Source organism: Hemitrygon akajei, chromosome 2 (genome assembly GCF_048418815.1).
Source record: "Hemitrygon akajei chromosome 2, sHemAka1.3, whole genome shotgun sequence".
Taxonomy (NCBI): Eukaryota; Metazoa; Chordata; class Chondrichthyes; order Myliobatiformes; family Dasyatidae; genus Hemitrygon; species Hemitrygon akajei.
Genome location: NC_133125.1, coordinates 104,688,946 through 104,710,722, shown reverse-complemented (window position 1 = coordinate 104,710,722; position 21,777 = coordinate 104,688,946). Strand labels below are relative to the sequence as shown.

Sequence of the window (21,777 nt, the reverse complement as noted above, 5' to 3'; positions counted from 1 at the left end):
AGTCTAGGCAGGATACTTTCAAAAATGTGCCTGTAGAAGTTTGTTGGAATATTTGGTGACATACCAAATCTCCTTCAGCTTCTAAGGAAGTAAATTGTGCTCGTTGGTGGTCTGTACCAAGAATGTATGTAATGCAGCACCACAGAGTGCAATAAAGGTGGTCGTTAATGTGTGCATGCTCCCTAGACATGGCTCAGTAAAGTGGATATGTAAGAAAGCCTGACATCTTTAGTTACTAGAGCAAGTCTGAAATGGACACTCCACATTTAGTACTTCCAAAGTACAAATCAAAGTAGCAAAGTAGCATTTTGATTAGGATACAAAAATGTTTTGAGGGGACATAGGCAAACTGAATAGCAAGAACATGGCAAATGGAATACAATGTGTAAGAGTGTGAAAGCATTCACTTTGTTAGAGAAAATAAAGAAAAAAAATTATATTTTTCAATGAGAATAAACTGAATAGTGACAGCGTTCAGCGAGATCCTGGTGCTCTTGTACACAATTCACTGAAAGAAAACATGCAGAACAATGTTGTTGTTGGCAGCTTGACAGAGCTCTGATGAGATCACACAGAGTTGATGGTGTAATGATGTTCCCTCTGGCTGGAGAGGCAAGGATTGAGAATGGCAGTCTCAGAGTTAAGGACCATTCTGGACTGGTGAGAAAACATTCATCAGCTGATCTCCCCTCCACCATCAGGAATCAGCGTTTCTATTGTCTCTTTCTAGCCTTCCTTAGGTAGAGATATCAGACTTGCATAGAAAAATGGAACATTGCATCACAGTACAGGCCTTTCAGCCCACAATGTCATGTTGACCCTTTAATGTCCTATAAGATCAATACCACTCTAATCCTTCCCTCCCACATAACCTTCCATTTTTCATTCATCCATATGCCTATCCAAGAGTCTCTTAAATGTCCCTAATGTATCTTCCTTCACCACCACCCCAGCAGTGTGTTCCACACAAATACCACTCTCTGTGTAAATAATCTACCTCTGACATCCCCCCTGTACTTTTCTCCCATAAAATTAATCTTACATTTATGCCCCCTTGTATGAGCTATTTCTGCCCAGGAAAAAAAAATCTCCCTATAATCTGTGCCTCAATCTATAGCTCTATCTAGTCAACTCTCATCCTCCTCCTCTCAAAAGAGAAAACCCTAGCTCCTTCAACTTGTGCTCATAAGACAGATTCTCTAATCCAGATAAGACTCGCTTTCTATTCCAGGCATCATCCTGGTATATCTCCTCTGCACACTCTTTAAAGCTGCCATATCCTTCCAATAATAAGATGACCAGAGCTGAACACAATATTCCAAATGTGGTCTAACCAGCGTTTTATAGAGCTGTAATATTACCTCACAGTTCTTGAACTCAATTCCCCCAACTAATGAAGGACAACACACAATATCCCTTCTTAACTACCCTATCAACTTGGACATTTTTTTTAGTTCTAGTCTCTTTACATTACATTGAGGTCACATTACAATCTTCTAAATTCTAGACAAGACACTAAGCTGACATAACAAATCTGACATCTCATAAACCTGCCTGGTGAGTTTCTGCATCCCTTTGGTATGCATATTTCATTTTTCAGTAAGATAACCAAATTTCTTCACTATACCATAAGACATAGGAGTAGACTTAGGCCATTGAGTCTGTTCTGCCACTCCATCATGGCAGGTTTATTATCTCAACTCCATTCTCCTGCCTTCTCCCGTAACCTTTGATGCTATGACTAATCAAGAACCTATCAACCTCCATTTTAAATGTACTCGATGACTTGCCTCCTCAGCCATTTGTCGCAAAGAATTCCACAGATTCACCATCCTCTGGCTAAAGAAATTTCTCTTCATCACTGTTCTAAATGGACATAGTTCTATCCTGAGGCTGTACCCTCCGGTTCTAAAGTGCTCCACTATAAGAAACATTCTCTCCACATTCACTCTATCTAGGCCTTTCAATGTTCGGTAGGTTTCAATGAGATCCCCCCTCATTCTTCTAAACTTCTGTGACAAGCTGCAAAATGCCAGCTATGGTCTCACTAAAGCCCAACTTGGAAGTACATCTTTCCTCATGCATTCATAACATTTTACACTGAAGGTCAAAATACCAGTTCATAATTGCCCGCATGTTAACTTTTTTTTAACTTCAGCCCTTTCAGCACCAATATTTCCAAATCTCTTATTTATAAAACATTTAATGTTTTATCTGCTGAAGTGGACAATCTCATATTTTTTCCACATTATTATTCCATCTGCTATTTTGTTGCCCAATCACTGAACTCCTCTGTTATCCTGCATCCTCATCGTTACTCACACTCCTGTCTAGTTTCATGTCATCAACAAAATTTAAAATGTTCATTTACTCTCCTCAGCCAAATTTTTGATTGCGAATATCTTGTTAGCCAAGCATCAATTCCTCCTAGTCCCTCATTCCCCTCAGGTCATTTATTGACAACCTAAGCAAGACTCATTTGTTCTGACTCTTTATTGCTTGCTTGTTTGATATTGGAATGTTACCTTCAATTCTATGTAGATTGATGCTCAAAGTTCAAAGTAAATTTATTATCAAAGTACATATATGTCAGCATATAAACCACTAAGATTCATTTCCTCAATAAATCCATAATAGAATAATAGCAGAACCAATGAAAGACCACACCAACTTGGGTGTTCAAAAGGAAATTACATGCTTCAGATTGCAATGAGAGTAACTCAAAAGAGGTATATTTAGAAGTACTGTATGTATCCCACAGAACATCGCTGTGGTTCATTGGCACCATTTTGTCCGCCAGACTTGTGTGCCAGACCTTACCTGAAGTCATCTGAAAATCCGATAAATCATTCAGTAAATTCCCACCATCTTCCCATCATTATGAGAAATACCACTTTTATTCCAACATAATTTACTTTTCATAAATCTGTAATCACCCTGCTCAATCACAATATTATTTCCTAATTATCTAGATATCACATTCTTAATTGCAGATTCCATTATTTATCTGGCTGCTTTGGTTGGGTTAACAGTCAGGTGTTTCCTTTTCTCCTTCCCCCCTCTCACTACTCCACCACCTCATTGCAATGCCCTCTTAAATAGAGGGATAAGAGGTTACATTTATGCAGAATATGCAGAAACCATTCTGCAATCTGTAGAATTTTGGAAGATATTAATCAGGGAATCCATGATATCAACAACCACATCTTCCAAAATTCTGCAGTATAGATCATCCAGCCAGTAGGATTTATCTGTTTATGAGCTCATTAACTATTCTAGTAGTTTTAAAATTGATACTAATTTCTTTTGCTTCCTTATTTGCATGGAATTCCTGGATTTCCAATACCAACATTGCTTTAATTTCTTCCGCTTACAAATGTTTTACAAAATAAGTCATCGTCAGTTCATGCAAAGTCAGATGCTAAAATTGAGGAGTATGATCGTACAAACCCTTTGAACACCATAATGAAATTTAAAGCAGGCCATGTTTTAACTGTAAGGTAACAGTGTGTAATTCCTTCACTTTATTTTCACATTACAAGTGGTATTCATAAAGTGTAGAGTAGGAGAGGAATAAACATAATTAACATTTATTAAATATTTTAAAGCTGATTTCTTCGTATGTTTTAACAGAAGTACAACAATGACTGGTGGATTGGACGACTGGTGAAAGAAGGGTGTGAAATTGGATTCATTCCAAGCCCCCTCAAACTTGAGAACATCCGATTACAACGGGAACAGAAATCACGACAGGGTCGTTTTTACAGCGGGTAAGGATATGAAAACTGGATTGCGAATTATATGCACTGTGTTGATTTCTGAAACTCATCTAGGGGGTTTCAAAGTAAAAATCAAAGTCAAATTTATATTGCCATATGCACAAGCATGTGTATGCACAGGTGCAATGAAACGTTTACTTCTAGAAGCATTACAAGCCCACAGAATTCACAAGAAAATGTCAAATTAAACATTAATTATACAAATTTGTAAAAGAAAAAACATAATCAGAAGAAAAAAATGCTAGCAACTTTAAATTCCTAGGTGTTATTATTTTGGAGGACCTGTCCTGGGCCCAGCACCTAAGTGCAATTACAAAGAGAGCACGGCAGTGTCTTTACTTCCTCAGGGGATTTCAAAGATTCAGCATGACATCTGAAACTTTGACAAAATTCTACAGATGTATAGTAGAGAGAATATTGGCTGGCTGCACGGCAGTCAGGAATGGAAACACCAAAGCCCTAGAACAGAAAATCCTACAAAAAGTAGTGATTATTTATTGCTTAGTTATTTATTATTTTTATTTATTCTTTGTGTACTTGCACAGTTTGTTGTCTTCTGCACTCTGGTTGAATGCCCTCGTTAGGCGGTCTTTCGTTGATACTGTTATGGTTAATGTTCTATAAATTTATTGAGTATCCCCACAAGTAAATAAATCTCAGGCTTGTATATGGTGACATATATGTACTTTGATAATAACATTGACTTTGAAAATGGAAGTCCATTGTGCCAAGTGGTCACACTGCTCATAGTGATGCCATACTGGGGCATTGTTGGGGGTGTGCAGGTTGATTCTGGAACCAAATAGTTGAAGGGGAGGTGCTGTTTTTCAGCCGGGTGGGGCAACACTCTATGCTTCTGTACCTCCTGCCCGATGGCAGCTGTGAGAAGATGGTATTACCACAATGGGAGGGTAGGGAACTTTGATGACAGATGTTACCTTCTTGAGGCAGTGCCTCATGCTGTTGCAACCAAAGATGGGGAAGGATCTGCCTGTGATCCATAAGGTTGAGTTCACTACTCTCTACAGCTTCTTCTGTCCCTGAGCATTTCAATAGCCATATTAGACCATGTTGTAATCAGTCCGAATACAGTAATGTGTCAAAGTATGGGGCAGAAATATATAGCTAGGATGCCTAAGACTTTTGCACAGTACTGTAGTAATTTTATGTATTGCACTGTACTGCTGCCACAAAAAAAAGCCAATTTCATAACATATGTGAGTGATGATAAACCTGATTCTGATATGCGTCTCGTTTGTGACTTGAGAGTGGGAAGGGGGCAGGGAGAGGGGAATCATGGATAGGAAAAGGGGAAGGGAGAGGGGAGAGAGCAGGAAGCACCAGAGCGACTTACTATAATGATCAATAAACCAATTGTTTGGAATCAACTGATCTTGCCTGGTGTCTCAGGGCTGGGTGTGTCTGCACCCATGGCACCCACCACCCCTCCCCCAACCCTGGCACTCCTTTTCTGCCACCTGTCCCACACCCCTCCCATGGTGCCCAACTCTTGCCATTCCCAACATCCTTTGTTACCTCCAGATTTACAAACTCGCTCCCCGCTCCACATTGATAAACACAGCATTGTGCAAATATCTTCGGCATCCTGGCTATATATACATGCCTAAGACTTTTGCACAGTACTGTACTTTCAACAGTACCTCAGTAAAAGCTTGCTACAATGTTTGGTGGCATGCATAACCTGCTTAACCCAAGAAAGTAAAGATGCTGGCACACGGATATGTGATTGCATCGATGTGCAGAGTGGCAACACCAAGGATTTAAAGCTGCTTACGCTCTCTACTGCCAATACATTAATGCAGACCAGTGTTTGTTCACCCACCTTCCCCTTCCTGAAGTCAACAATAAATTCAGTAGTCTTACTGACACTAAGCAGGGATTATTGTTGCTGCTCTCACCAGCCGGGTGTCAGATCTTGCTCCTGTGTGCTGACTAATCAGTACCTGTGATTCATCCAGCAGCAGTGGTGTGTTTGTACATGGGTGATCTGCTAGTCGTGCTGAAACCAAGTAGAAAGGCTTACAGTGAAATATTTAGCTTGTTCTCTCATACTTGTTAACTGTGGAAGGGTTGTATAGGTACTAGTGGTGCTTTACATTGAATGATTGTAGTTATATCCAGCAGAGGTTCAGAACCTTGCAATGAACTGAAATAAATTACTTTAGGAAATATTGCTGAGGGATTTCGGATCTCTCAGAGGCAGCAATCTTTTTTTTGGCAGAGGTTTTCCTGACTGTCTGCCATATGCCTGAAGAACTGTGGAAAAGGTACACAAGTGGAAATGGTACTTTTTTTTTTGTATTTGCACGAGTTGGGCCTATTAAGGGTAAACCCTTCTTCCACTCAAAAATCTGTTTGTACTGAGGTGCTGGTGGCTGCATCTGCTTGGTGGTGCTGGATTTAAATTCACCAGCCAGCAGTTTCTTCAGGCTTAGGCTGGATGTTTCCAGTTGTTGGGACTCTGCAAGGAATGAAGCAAGCTGGTGGAGATGGCAATGAATTGAAGGATCCAATGAACTCATCAACAAGACACTATTCTTGCCTGTCTTCCCCCTTTTTACTTGCTCATTAAAAATTAACTTTATGTTTTCAACCTTTCATTATTTTAGTCTACATTCACATAAGTCCTGCAATATCAGGAGGAGGAATTGATTTTGTAGAATTACTGGGTATTTTTACACAGAAAGAAGCCAATTGGCTCAATATGCCCATGATGCCTAAAAGGTACCGCCCGGTGTAATCCCAGCCCTGTCGAGTACAGTTCTTCAAGTATAAATTCAGGCACTTTTTAAATGTAGTGATGTTTCTGCTTTTATAGGCAGTGAAATCCATACACCATCATTCTCCTGGGAAATATTTTATAAACTTAGAACATAGAACTCATAACAGTTAGGTGGTGGACAGACCATTCCTCCCACGATGTTGTGCCAATCTTGACATCAATTTATACTAAATACCCTCTTCCTGCGCATCATCTATATCCCTCAGTCTAAAAGCCTCTTAAACTTTATTAAATTGTTTACTTCTAATACTACCACACCTGGTAATTTATTCCAGGTACCTATCGCTCTCCATGTAAAAACAAACTTGTCCCTAGTGTTGGCTTTAAACCTCCACCCTCTAACCTTAAATGCATGTCCGCTGGTGTTTGACATTTCTACCCTGGGGCAAGCATTCTATCTACTCTACCTATGTCTCCCATAATTAAAAAAAAAACCTCTGTCTGGTCTCTCCTCAGCCTCTGATGCTCGAGACCAGGGGTTCCCAACCTAGAGTCCATGGACCTTTCCATTAATGACAGGTGTCCATGGCCTAAAAAAATAGATTGGGAGCCCCTGCTATGGAGAGAACAACCCATATTTGTTCAATCTTTTTTGATAGCTCATACTCGTTAATCCAGGCAGTATCCTGGCAAACCTCTCCTGTACACTCTCTACAGTCTCCAAAATCAGGTGACCAGAACTGCAAGCAATACTCCAAGTTTGACTAAAGTTTGATCCAGCTGCAACATGACCTTCTTACTCCTATTCCCAACACCTTACCAATGAAGGTAAACATGTCATATGCCGTCTTTACCACCTTATCCACTAGTGTCACTCATATTCAGTGAACTATGGACCTGGACCCCCTCGATCCCACTGTACCTCAATGATATTAAGAAGTTTATCATTATTATGGGGTGGCACACTAGTGTGGTGGTTAGCGCATTGCTTTACAGTCCCTGTGGCCCAGATTCAATTCCCACCACTGCCTGTAAAGAGGTTTACGTTCTCCCCCTGACCACGTGGGGTGGGTTTCCTCCCAACACCCAAAAACTTACTGGTTGATAGGTTAATTGGTCATTGTAAATTGTCCTGTGATTAGGTTAGGGTTAAATTGGGGGTTGCTGGGCAGCATGTATCAAAGGGCTGGAAGGGCCTATTTTATACTGTACCTCAATAGATAGATAGGTAAATAAAGAAACAAACAGAAAATAAATAAATAATTTGAACTCTATACTTTCTCATTTCATTTGACCTCCCACTGTGCAGCATCTCCCCCCAGATTAAACACATGTGCCGCTTCTCTGCCCATATTACTAACTGATCTAAATCCTGAAGTATTCTTTGATAGTCCTTCGAACTGTCCACAACTCCACCAGTCCTGGTGCCACCTGTAACACCTTCCAATTACTTTAAATTGTCATCCTTACTTTTTGATCTCTCACCTGAGAGGACAGGTGCTTTCTAACAATCCTTACCATAGACGCTGCCTGGCCCGCTGAGTTCCTCCAGCATTTTGTGTGTGTGTTGCCTTGGATTTCCAGCATCTGCAGATGTTCTCGTGTTTGGACTTCCTACTTACTCTGTCTTTGTCCTCACAGTTTTATACAGATCAGTTAGGGCTCCTTTCAGCCTCCCAACACACCTGACCCTGTAAGTTTGACAGGGCAATGATAGAGTCCTATTTGCTAAAACACATTTGAACTTAGAACTGAGGCCATGTCTGAAATACATTTCTCCCATAAACAAGCATGAGCCTGATGGGCCAATATCCTTCCCTGAACATGGAGCTTCCAGTAGAGTGATATAGCATTGGAACAGGTCCTTCAAGCCACGTTGTCTGTGCTGACCACGATACTGTCTGAGGCCCTCCACTGGTCTGAGTTAACCATGTATGTTGCATGCCAGCTGTTTCCATGATACTCAGGCCAGTTTGCAAACAATCCAGGGCAGTACGATGAGCTGTTGCCCATGCAGCAGACTGCCCTTTCCACACAGCTGATGAATCCAAAGGGACGGCAGAGACCGATACAGTTTGGCACCAGTGGCGTCGCAGGAGTTGCCTGTCAGCATTGAACTCAATGTAGGACTGCCTTACAGACTCCAGCTATCGATTTCTCTTTGGGTTTTACTCCCAAAGTCTTCCCCGTGAGTGGGTATAGCCTCAAGCAGCGAAGGTTTGAGATCAGAGTTTTCCTTCTCCTACAGGAGCTGCCAACCACAGCTGATGAGCCTAAAATTTTATTGAGCGCATTAGCACGGTTTAGGACCCATTATGAGGATATACTAGGGAAGACATTGAAGTGTTTACACTCAGTGCAACGACAGCAGAATGACGGGGTGGGGGGGGGAGGGGTGTGTGTGTGTGTGTGTGTGTGTGTGTGTGTGTGTGTGTGTGTGTGTGTGTGTGTGTGTGTGTGTGTGTGTGTGTGTGTGTGTGTGTGTGTGTGTGTGTGTGTGTGTGTGGAGTGAATTTGCCAAGTATGCTCCCTCACAATTGCCAAACGTAGAAATGAAAACACTATTATTTTTTGAAAGTGAGCAATATAAACACATGTAACGTAAGAATAAACCAGGATGGATCAGTGGAGTGAGTCTATCAGAACATTGGTTGGCAATTGGAAAGAATTATTTAGGAATTAAGCATTAGAATGGGCAAGCAAGAGGCCCATCTCCTCTTCTCCCGAATCCAGCTGTTCCCAACCTGGGGTTCAGAGGCCCTTGGTTAATGGTACAACTCCATGGCATAAAAAAGGTTGGAGCTCCTTCCCTAATCCCTCTACCTACAGTGTACTTCAGGCTTCTGCTACTTTCTCTGTAAACAGACTGACCCTCAGCATCAGCTTTAAACTTCCTCCTCTTAGCTGAAAGCTGTGTCCTCTCACCTTTGATATTAATACTCAGAGAAAACGACTACCCATGCCTCCCGTAATTTTATAAACCTCTACTGGGTCCCTCCTCAGCCTTTGACATTACAGAGAAGTGCCTCTTGTGCCATTGCTACTCTAAGATTCTAAGAATGAATAATTTTGTATTCAGAGTTTATCATGGAATTTTCTTGACTCTTTTGTGCTCGAGGCTACAGTGGGTGTTTTATACAATCTTTGCATTCCGATGCTGCAGTGAAATGCAGTTTTTTTTGGGTTGTGAAAGTCCCAAAGGAGATCATTAGCTGGGAAATAGAACACTTCTCTATTTTGAGTACTCACTCCCTGATCAGATATCCAGATAAAATCATAGACAGGCTAACCGACATGTACAGCTTCATCTATTCAATACCAATGATGTATCCTAACTTCATCCCATGACAGAGCTAAGGTCAATCTTTAAAAACTTTGTGGTTCTTACTATTTCTTTCCTCCTTTACCTTTCCTAGAGGTGAATTTTACTTCTGCAGACAGTTCTCTCAAATCTGAGATACAATGCTATGAGTTCAAGACTTGCTCTAGAGACTGGTTTACATGTGGCCTACACCTTAAGTAGTTCTCTCCTCCATGATCGGTTATAGCTTTTTCTCTCATTTTACTTTTTCCACTTCCAAGGGTATGATTGTGTTTGCTTGGGTCGGAGGTGGGATTGAGGAGGAAATGAGTGTGATTGGGGAGGGGCCAATGGATGGGAAGTGATGCTCCAGCCTTCAGATTGTGAAGCAGGTCTGACTGAGCAATTTGCCTTTTACTGCCAATGTGTTTTAGAGCAAGCGATGCAATTATTCACATTTAATAAATGGTGCTGATAAAAGAAGGCACTCAGATGTGGCTATTTTATCTGCCTGGGTGAGTCAGAGGAAGCAGATCTGAATTGAAGCAATCTGTGTCACTTTTACTCTGCTGTGTCAGTTCATGCATGGAGTGAAACAACTCATTCACACAGGTTCACTCCAAATGAATTGGAGTGCAGACTTCTCTTTCACATGAAAGCTTCCATTACCTCTTCTAGAAAATTGCCTCTTTTACAGGGCAGTTGTAGATACCAGTTGACAGTAGCTGTCAGCTTACATTTTGTTAACACAAAGTGCACTGCAGATGCTGTGGTCAAATCAAGACGTACAAACAAGCTGGATGAACTCAGCAGGTCGGGAAGCATCTATTGAAAGGAGCAGTCAACGTTTCAGGTTGAGGCCCTTTGTCAGGGCTAAAGAAAGAGGGGGCAGGGGCCCTATAAAGAAGGTGGGGGGAGGGTGGAAAACCAATCAGAGGAAAGATCAAGGGGTGGGGGAGGGGAAGCAGGAAGGGGATAGGCAGGAGAGGTGAAGAAGGAATGTAAGGGGAAAGCACTATGGGTAGTAGAAGAAGGCAGAGTCATGAGAGGTGATAGGCAGCTAGAAGAGGAGACAGAGTGAAGGTGGAATGGGGAAAAGGAGAGGGAGGGAATTACCGGAAGTTGGAGAATTACATGTTGGTTACATGTTGGCTGTACACGAGGCCTGTATGTACTTGTTCATATAGGCAGCTAGAATGGAGGGGAAAAAAAAGAAAATAGACTATTGGAAATTAAGCAGCACACACAGAAAACTGGAGGAACTCAGCTAGCTGGGCAGCGTGACTTACACAAGAGATTCTGCAAATGCTGGCGATCCAGAGTAAGACACAAAGTGCTGGAGAAACTCAGCAGGTCAGGCAGCATCTATGGAAGTGAACATCAGGGATCCCCACCTCCCAGGACACGCTCTCTTCTTGCTGCTACCATCAGGGAAGAAGGTACAAGAGCCTCAGGACCCACACCAACAGGTTCAATAACAGTTACGATCCCTCAACCATCAGGCTGTTGAACCAAAGGGATAACTTCACTCAACTTCACTTGCCCAATCTTTGCAATGTTCTCACAACCAATGGACTTATTTTCAAGGACTCTTCATCTCATGTTCTTGATATCTATTGTTTATTTATTTATTATTATCATTTCTTATTTTTGTACTTGCACAGTTTTCTGTCTTCTGCACTCTGATTGAATGCCCTAATTGGGTGGTCTTTCATTGATTCTGTTATGTTTATTGTTCTATAGATTTATACAGTATGCCCACAAGAAAATGAATCTCAGGGTATTTTGTGGTGACATATATGTACTTTAATAATAAAATTTACTTTGAGCGTTGAACTTTGAATAAAGAGTCGACTTTTTGGATGAAGAGGTCTCAATGCAAAACATCGACTGTTTATTCATTTCCAAGGTCTCCAGCATCTGCAGAGTCTCTTGTTGTTGCAGCATCCCCAAGCCTCTGACACCTGTGTAAAAGAAACCTCAAAGTCCATAGCTAGGGCTCCTTACACTCTGCAGTACTAAAGAAATCATGGTCTTACTCTACATCAAGTGACAAATAGCATCAACTTGTGGTTTGCTTTCAAATATACTTACTGAGTGCATTTGGCACTGGGAAAATATAATTGAATTAGCTTGCATGGGCTCATTCACAGTCTAAATCTGTTCTTTGACTCATTGATTAAGTACAAGTGCTGGCTTTCTATATTTGTACAAATTATTGAACAGCTTCCTCAACTCATTCATAACCCTGAGGGTCAGGAGCACAGTATTCACTGATGTCAACATGGGATTACCTTTATAAATTTTTGTCCTTTCTGAGATCCCATTTATTGAGCTTTGACTGAGATTTCCAAGCTTGACTGAGACATATTAGTTCGGAGCAGGTTAGTTTGAAACAACTTAAGGAATTACATGCACAATTAAGAGAGTCGGCTTTAAATAATCATAGTACATGGAAAACCCATGCCAGTCACAATAAACTAGACAAGATTAAACAGAAAGCACAAGGGCTTAACAACTCTAGACAAGACAACAATGAACAAATCCAGGTGCACAGGCCCACAGGGCTCATGACAATAATATGGTAGAGACAGTATCATCAGTACAAAATGTGGTCTTTCACAGGTTTTAAAAAAATGTTTGGGAATGCAATGGGCCCATTTCCTGGTGTCTTTTAAACATCATGCATTCTCAAGTCTTAACTCTTGGATGGAAATCCCTTAAAGCCACCTTCCACAAAGACCTGAGAGATGAAGCATTCAGACCAATGAAGTTTGATCACTGAATGTGATATTTCTGAAATAAATCTCCAATGTCTAAGGCAATCTGAATAAATCTGATTACATCCCTATCCCCTAGCGTGTTACAGGCCTTGAAATTTTAAAGGCAAACTTTAAATTGTCATAACATTTCTTCTTAAAAATCCTCACCCAAGGCTCCTTCGTTCTCTGGTTAAAATGCACAAAAATAAAAATATGATAGCTGGCTGCTGTTCGCTGTAATATTCATGTTAAACTAGGGTGGGATTCCTTAAGTAGAAGGTCGTAAAGAGAATACATTGGGCCAATACAGCAATACAGCAGCTTTTATAACCCACATTATTTGTTGACAGACCATAGCCACCATTTGATTTTCACAAAAGGCCATGGTGCCCTTATAAATCCACAATCCCTTTCTTAGCAGTGTATAGCTTTAATTAACACATCCATAAAGCCTGACCATCCATGTCAGTTAAGGAGATGTCAACTTCAAACTGACCTTCTCACTGACATAAATATTAATGGAACTCAGCAGGTCTGGCAGCATCTATTGTCATTGCCAATGATAAAATAAAATAACTAAAATAACTGGGCCTGGAGCACACACACTCTTACGACTCAAGCTTTCTTTTACTTGTGCACAAGGAGAACAGCATGGGCTCCTGTCACCTACACTGTTCTGGTCTGAACAAAAAACTGCTATTTTCATACAGAATTGCCTTAGCCGTTATGGATATTGACATTTGGTAAATTGTATACTTTTGAATTCCTTAAGTGCAACATCAATCACCATACACAATAGAGGTGTTAAAAGTCAATCGAAACTTCAAGCTGACAACCAATGATATTTTTAAGTTAGTGAAGCAATTGTACCTCAGTTGTTGGGTGTGCTTCATATCCTTCCATTAAATCTGATCTCCAGCACTCCTGATTGTGTAAAGAGAGCTATGTTTAGTTAAGTCAAGTCACTTTTTAATGTCCTTTCAACCATAACTACTGTTACAGTACACAGTAAAAACGAGACAATGTTTTTCAGGACCATGATGCTACATGAAACAGTACAAAAATTACACTGAACTACGTAAAAACTACTAGACTACACTAGACTACAGACCTACCCAGGACTGCATAAAGTGCACAAAACAGTGCAGGCATTACAATAAATAATAAACAAGACAATAGGCACAGTAGAGGACAGTAAGTTGGTGTCAGTCCAGGTTCAGGGTATTGAGGGGTCTGATAGCTTGGGGGAAGAAACTGTTATATAGTCTGGTCGTGACAGCCCTAATGCTTCGGTGCCTTTCCCCAGATGGCAGGAGGTGAAGAGTTTGTATGAGGGGTGCGTGGGGTCCTTCATAATTCTGTTTGCTTTGCGGATGCAGCGTGTAGTGTAAATGTCCGTGATGGCGGGAAGAGAGACCCCGATGATCTTCTCAGCTGACCTCACTATCCGCTGTAGGGTCTTGCGATCTGAGATGGTGCAATTTCCGAACCAGGCAGTGATGCAGCTGCTCAGGATGCTCTCAATACAACCTCTGTAAAACATGATGAGGATGGGCGGGTGGGAGGTGGACTTTCCTTAAGAAGACATTTCTGGAAAAGTCTCACTCTGAGGCCTCACTCGTCTTTCTTGAGTACACAGTACCGCCGTGACCCCACCTATCTCGCCTGTAGTCAGCAGTGGTGTCTCTGGTGGTCTCACTTGACTACAACTGCCCCAGGCTATCCTTGCCTGGATGTTGTCTTTAACCCTTGCTGTATCAGAACTTGCAAACTATGGAGGGGAATTATGTTTCTAAACGGTGATGATCCCTGATAACACACCTCACATTTGAACAGGCTGTAACATTTTAAATTCTTTAGTCCTGATTTTGCAGCTTGTTGGAAGATTATGTAATTTCTACTCTTACTTTTTCTCAGCAACCTCAGATAGCTCCTATCTGGACTTGGTGGTATTTCCAATTTAACTAGAAGGTAGCTTTGACCCATGATGCTGCGCTGACCTTTTCACCTACTCTAAGATCAACATAACACTCTTCCACTTAGCAGTTTATCTTTCTTTAATCCAATTGCCTATTTAAGAATGTTTTTAATGTCCCTAAAATACCTGCCTCTACCACCACTGGCCTACTACTATCTACACCTACTACTACCTGTGTTACCTCTGGTAATCCCCTTATACTTCCTGCAAGCACATAGCATTATGCTCCCTCATTTCAGCCATTTCTGCACTGGAAAAAGACACCGGTTGGGCACTAAATCTATGCCTTATCATATTGTACACCTCTATCAAGTCACCTCTCATCCTCCTTCACTCGTTTCGTTCTTGTGCATGTCTTTTTATTAATCTTTTGCTGAAGCCACTGTATTCTCTTGCACTCTGAGGCTATGAATAGATTTTCTCTTTGGTATCTGACTGGCCCCATCTCATCTCTAGCTAATTCACCCTTACCTGTAGCAGAATTTGGTCTCTTTTGTTTCTCTCTCCAGTATTCTCATACTGTATTTTTCCCCCTTTTCTCTTTGCTGAGCTTCCTATGATCTGTCTGCTTTACACGTGTGTTATCATTCTGTTACACTGTTATTCTGCTTTACTTCCTCTCTATCACTTTGGTCATCCGGAGAGCTTGGGTTATACCGGTATTAATATCCCTTAATATCCCTTAATATCCAGAATATCCCTTAATATCTCTCTTGGGCGAAATGATTGGGCGTCCACAGCTCTGCGATAGGTCTCAATCCCCAGTCAGACTAAATGTCTCCTCTTCTCAAAATTTCTTCTCTTCCTGCTGCTGTCTGTGTGGAGTTTGTACAATCTCCTTGTGACCACGTGGGCTTCCTCCCACAGTCCAAAAACTTACTGGTAGGTAGGTTAATTGGTCATTGTAAATGTCCAGTGATCAGGCCAGGATTAAATTAGGAGATTGCAGGCCAGCACAGCCTGGAGGGCCAGAAGGGCCTATTCCACTCTTTATCTCAACAAATACATTTAATAAATTATTATTGGTTTATTCTTGTCATGTGTACTGAGATACAGTGAAAAGCTTGTATTGCAAACTATTCATATAGATTCAAGATTCAAAGGGTCAAAGTACATTTATTATCAAAGTATGTATGTCCTTGAGATCCATCTTCCCCACAGACAGCCACAAGACAAAGAAAACCATAGAACCCATTCAAAGAAAAACATCAACGTTCCACGCACAAAAAATAGCACAAATGGCAACAAAAAAAGAGCATAAAACAGAGAATATGGAAAACAAATTTGATAAAATCCCAGCATATTCAGTTCAGCTCAGTGCTCATTATCTGCAGGGTGCCCCGATTCAAAATGACCCAGAACAGCAACATAAAACCAGAAACACATTGTCGTAGGTCAGAATCCATTCCCAGAACTTTGCCACCATCCTCTGACAGCATTGAGTGAGAGGGAGAGAGAGACCATTCTAACTCAGGGACCTTCCTTCAGGAGCAGCAACTGAGAGCCCGTCACACACAAACACCTTCATCCGGCAGCAGTGAACACTGAGGCTGGTAGAAGGCGCTGAACGTCCACTCGCCTTCCGCTCACTCCTCGACGATTTCAATCTTCCTCACTGCTTTAATTGGCGAGGTCAGTGAGAAATGGGGTCGATCATGGGCTCACCCCATCTCCAGGCTTCTTGGCCTCAAGGCTGCACACTTCATTCAATATATTACACAGTGAATTGAAATAGAACAAGGCAAAACAATAACAGAATTCCAAATTAAGAGTAACGGCCACAGAGAAAGTGCAGTGCACATGGACAATGTTTCAAAATAATCACAAATGAGGTCAGGAGTCTGTCTAATTATAATAGGGAATCATGAAATAGCCTTATAACAGCAGGGTAGAGGCTGTCCTTGATCCTTGTGCTTTCAGACATTCATATCTTCTGTTCAATAGTGAGAAGAGGGGTCGGGGAGTCAAAAGAGAATGTCCAGAGTGAGTGGAATCTTTCACTATTCTGGCTACTTTTCTAAGGCAGCGAGAAGTGCAGAATCCATGGAGGGGAAGCAGCTTTCCATGCTGTGACCACTACTCTCTGTGGTTTCTCGTGGTCACAAGGTGGAGCAGTTCAAAAGGCAATGCTTCAAAAACGCAGCATCCCTCATTAAGGACCCCCATCACCCAGGACATGCCTTCTTCTCATTGCTTCCGTCAAGGAGGAGGTACAGGAGCCTGAAGACACACACTCAACATTTCAAGAACAGCTTCTCCTGCTCTGCCATCAGATTTCTGAATGGACATTGAACCCATAAACACTTCCTCAGTATTTTTCCCTCTTTTTGCGCTATTTATCATTTACATATACTTATTGTAATTTATAGTTTTTATTACAATGTACTGCTGCCATGAAACAACAAATTTCATGATATATGCCAGTGATATCAAACTCAATTCTGATTCTGATTAAAAACATCACGAAGCACCTTCTCATACTAATAATAGTGAAAATTATGTGAAAAATTTCCAAGTTATTTTTTATAAAGTTGGAGAAGAAACATCTGAGGTACCAGCTTTGTCATAAGGCTCTGAAAAAGATTCATTTCATGAAACAATTGAATGAAAAGTCATGTTAATGTATTCATTAGATTTTAGCTTACATTTTTGCTGAAGATCTCCATCTTCACTTTGACATTTGGGATAATTGCTTTTCTCCTATGTTTGACTATGGAATTGTCATATCCTATGGCTCATCAATTTTGCAACTGTTGCCTTGGGGAAGCAATAGAACAACCCTGGGCCCATTTCCAAACCATTAGCAGGGAAGTAAAATCAAGTAGCCAATACAGTTGGTAAGATTTGGTAAGAATCAAATTTATGGAGCTGAGACAAAGGTGTGAAGATAAAGTATAGGATCACCTTTTTTCAAATGTACAGTGTGTGTTTCCCCAGGTTTCAGTACATACAGAGCATATATTTGGTGTATATATAGTAATAAGCTAATGTCTTAGACATAAATATATAGCTAGGATGCTTAAAAGATTTGCATAGTACTGTAGTAATTTTATGTATTACACTGAACTGCTGCCACAAAAAAAGAATCATGACATATGTGAATGATGATAAACCTGATTCTGATATGGGTCTCTATTGTGGACTGAGAGTGGGAAGTCGGCAGGGAGAGGGGAATCATGGCTGGGAAAAGGGGAAGGGAGAGGTGAGGGAATGGGAAACACCAGAGAGACATTCTGTAATGATCAATAAACCAATTGTTTGGAATCAAATGACCATGCCTGGTGTCTCACCTGCACCACCCCCTGCCCCCGGCACTCCTTCTCTGCCACCTGTCCCACACCCCTCCCGCGTCGCTCCACCCTCACCATTCCCAACATCCTTTGCTCCTGCCAGATTTACAACCGCACTTTCCGCTCCATGTTAACAAATACAGTACTATGCAAAAGTCTTAGGCACCCTAGCTATATGTATGTGCCTTAGACTTTTGCACAGTGCTCTACATAGGTATATACTGTTACGAAGGTGAAGCAACTCTGAGGGGCCGAAGGGTACAAAGTTGCCCCCTCCTTTTTGAGAATCGCAAGATCGCTATTATTTCGGGTCTGAGACCCAGGAAATGAGAGAGATATACATCATGAGAGAGAGAGAGACGCAGAATACACAAGGTTTGGAATGTCTCCTGACATAAGCGGAACGGAACCACTGACTACTGCTGTTGTCTCTTGGAGAAGGAATTGTGTATTGAGTACTGTACTATTCATTGAAACCCCTCAGGGGACAACCAGAGTGGTCTGGTTGAGGGATTGCATCATCTCAACCTGATTGACATCTGAGACCCCATGAGTAAGGATAAAAGAGGGGTCTGGGGAACATCCCTTGAGATGCACCAGGAGAAATGCTGGAAATCCAGGGACAGCGTTTTATAGCAAAAGCCGGTGGGGGCTCATGTGCGTCCTCCCTTGCCTGGGTGGCGGGCTCATCACGGAAGAACGGTTTAGCTAAAGGAGAGGTCACACTTGAATGGCCACACCAACGAGACACCTGACGGATCGAAATCATAAAGGAAGGTTGGCAAAACCCGTAGCGGTAAATGTTCCCATTCTCTTTCTCTCTCTCTCCAACAATTGCAACACAGCAACAACCCAAAAGACAGCAGCTTGTGTGAACTGCAGCGAACTTTATATTTCCATCGGACAATTCATTATCCCCTAGACAATGATAGAGCTTATTTCTTATTGATTATTATTATACCCGCACTTTTAGGTTTAGTATTGACGACGTATATTATCTGTATATTTGCATTGATATTATTTTTGTGTATTTTTACTAATAAATACTGTTAAAAATAGCATCATCAGACTTCAACGGATGTCTCTATCTTTGCTGGTAAGTCACCCAGTTACGGGGTTCGTAACAATACGTCTGCATATATGGTGGACAGATAGTATATACATACTTTAGCAAGGCCTTTGACAAGGTCCCACATGGGAGGTTGGTCAAGAAGGTTCAGTCACTTGGCATTTAAGATGAGGTAGTAAATTAGATTAGACATTTGCTTCATGGGAGAAGCCAGAGAATGGTAGGGGATGTCTGCCTCTCTGACCGGAGGCCTGTGACTAGTGGTGTGCTGCAGGGATCGGCACTGGGTTTGTTGTTGTTTGTCATCTATGTAAAGAATCTCATCAAACTGGATCAGCAAACTTGCATGTGACACCAAGATTGGGAGTGTGGGGGGCTGGTGGGTGGTGTGGAGAGTGAGGAAGATGTCAAAGCTTGCAGCGGGATCTGGGCTAGCTGGAAAAATGGGTTGAAAATGGCACATGGAATTTAATGCAGTCAAATGTGAGATGTTGCACTTTCTGAGGACAAACCAGAGCAGGACTTACACATTGAGCGGTAGGGCACTGCAGAGTGTGGTAGAACAGAGGGATCAGGGAATACAGATCCGTAATTCCTTGAAAGTGGCGTCACAAATAGATAAGGCCACAAAGAGAGATTTTGGCACATTGGTCTTCATAAATCAAAGTATTGAGTACAGGAGTTGGGATGTTACGATAAAGTTGTATAAGATGCTGGTGAGGCCTATTTGGAGTATTGTGTGCAGTTTTGGTCACTTCCTTACAGGAAAGATATCAATAAGATTGAAAGAGTGGAGAGAAAATGTACAAGTATATTGTCAGGACTTGTGGACCTGAGTTATAGGGAAAGGTTAAATAGGTTAGGACTTTACTCCCTAAAACATAGAAGATTGTGGGGTTATTTGTAGAGGAATACAAAATTCTGAGGGGTATAGATAGAGTGAATGCAAGCAGGCTTTTTCCACTGAGATTGGGTGGGATGACAACTAAATGTCATGGGTTAAGGGTGAAAGGTTGAAAAGTTTAACGGGAACATGAGTGGGAATGTCTTCACTCAGAGGGTGCTGAGACTGTGGAACAAGCTGCCAGGTCGATAGGACTAGGCTGAATGATAGTTTGGCATGGATTAGATGGGCTGAATGGCCTGTTTCTGTGCTGTATGCATTAGATAATGATGTAATGATTATATAATGTACTGTGCACTATATGTTATCAAAACAATTGACAAAAGGTTCACAGGAAACATTTTGTGTAATGGAGCAGCAAGCAGTTAAGAGTCTGAAGCGCATTGAAGGTGAGTGAGTGAAGGATAGTTCGGGGGAGAGGAAGGTTTTTGAAACAGAGAGTAGTAGGTGTTGGGGGTGGTAATTGATGCTGATACAATAGGGACTTGTAAGAGACTCTTAGATAGTCAGCTGGCTATCTGATTGAGTGTGGATTAGGTTCATGTAGGTCAGCACAATATCATGGGCTCAACGACTGTGTTGTTCTGCTCTATGTTTTACCTTCTAACAGCACTGGTAGGCTGAATGGCCTAATTCTGCCCTTATGTCATGGTTTTCCAAGATTTTTTAAAATAAATATCCATGTAAAAAGGAAAATTGGCAGCTTTTTCGTGTCTATGTTGCAGAATATGGCATCCAGGATTCACCAAAAATATAATTCCATATGTGGCATGTGACTCATATATTGTGCCTATTTCTGGCAATATATAAATTGGTTGCATTTTTATAGTAAGTCAATCTAATCTGCATTACTGCCAATGAAGTATATTTGAAGGGAATTAATTTCAGCAGTGTGGGTGGCATTTTTTAAAGCATTATGACGAAGATCTCTATTATCCTGTGAAATTGAGCTGTGCTTTCGGGAAGCAGTTGTGTGACAGCCAATTTATTCACACAAGCTTTTACAACCAGGGGATAACTGCCCTATCCTTCCTCAAATCAGAATCAGAATCAGGTTTATTATCACCGGCATGTGACGTGAAATTTGTTAACTTAGCAGCAACAGTTCGATGTGATACATAATCTAGCAGAAAAAATAAAATAAAATAAATAATAATAATAATAAATAAACAAGTAAATCAATTATGTATATTGAATAAATTTTTAAAGATGTGCAAAAACAGAAATAATGTATAATAAAAAAGTGAGGTAGCAAGAAGCTGTTCCTGAATCGCTGAGTGTGTGCCTTCAGGCTTCTGTATCTCCTACCCGATGGTAACAGTGAGAAAAGGGCATGCCCTGGGTGCTGGAGGTTCTTACTAATGGACGCTGCCTTTCTGAGACACCGCTCCCTGAAGATGTCCTTGGTACTTTGTAGGCTAGTGCCCAAGATGGAGCTGACTAGATTTACTACCTTCTTCAGCTTCTTTCAGTCCGGTGCAGTAACCCCTCCATACCAGACAGTGATGCAGCCTGTCAGAATGCTCTCCATGGTACAACTATAGAAGTTTTTGAGTATATTTGTTGACATACCAAATCTCTTCAAACTCCTAATAAAGTATAGCCGCTGTCTTGCCTTCTTTATAACTACATCAATATGTTGGGGTCAGGTTAAATCCTTAGAGAATTTGACACTGAGGAACTTGAAGCTGCTTAGTCTCTCCACTTCTGATCCCTCTATGAGGATTGGTACGTGTTCCTTCGTCTCACCCCTCCTGAAGTCCACAACCAGCTCTTTCGTCTTACTGACGTTGAGTGCCAGGTTGTTGCTGCGGCACCACTCCACTAGTTGACATATTTCACTCCTGTACGCCCTCTCATCACCACCTGAGATTCTACCAACAATGGTTGTATTGTCAGCAAATTTGTAGACGGTATCTGAGCTATGCCTAGCCACACAGTCATGTGTCTA

At 41.4% G+C, this 21,777-nt stretch overlaps 1 protein-coding gene across 4 annotated transcripts in view; it reads left to right on the top strand.

The window, feature by feature from the left end:
* The window catches only part of cacnb4a (calcium channel, voltage-dependent, beta 4a subunit), a 441,145-nt gene that overhangs the window by 330,874 nt on the left and 88,494 nt on the right, over window positions 1-21,777 (top strand). For all 4 annotated transcript variants that reach the window (XM_073026725.1, XM_073026733.1, XM_073026742.1 and 1 more), the window contains one exon: window positions 3,634-3,770. In XM_073026725.1, the coding sequence (XP_072882826.1) occupies window positions 3,634-3,770 (137 nt within the window). The remainder of the gene's footprint in view (window positions 1-3,633; window positions 3,771-21,777) is intronic.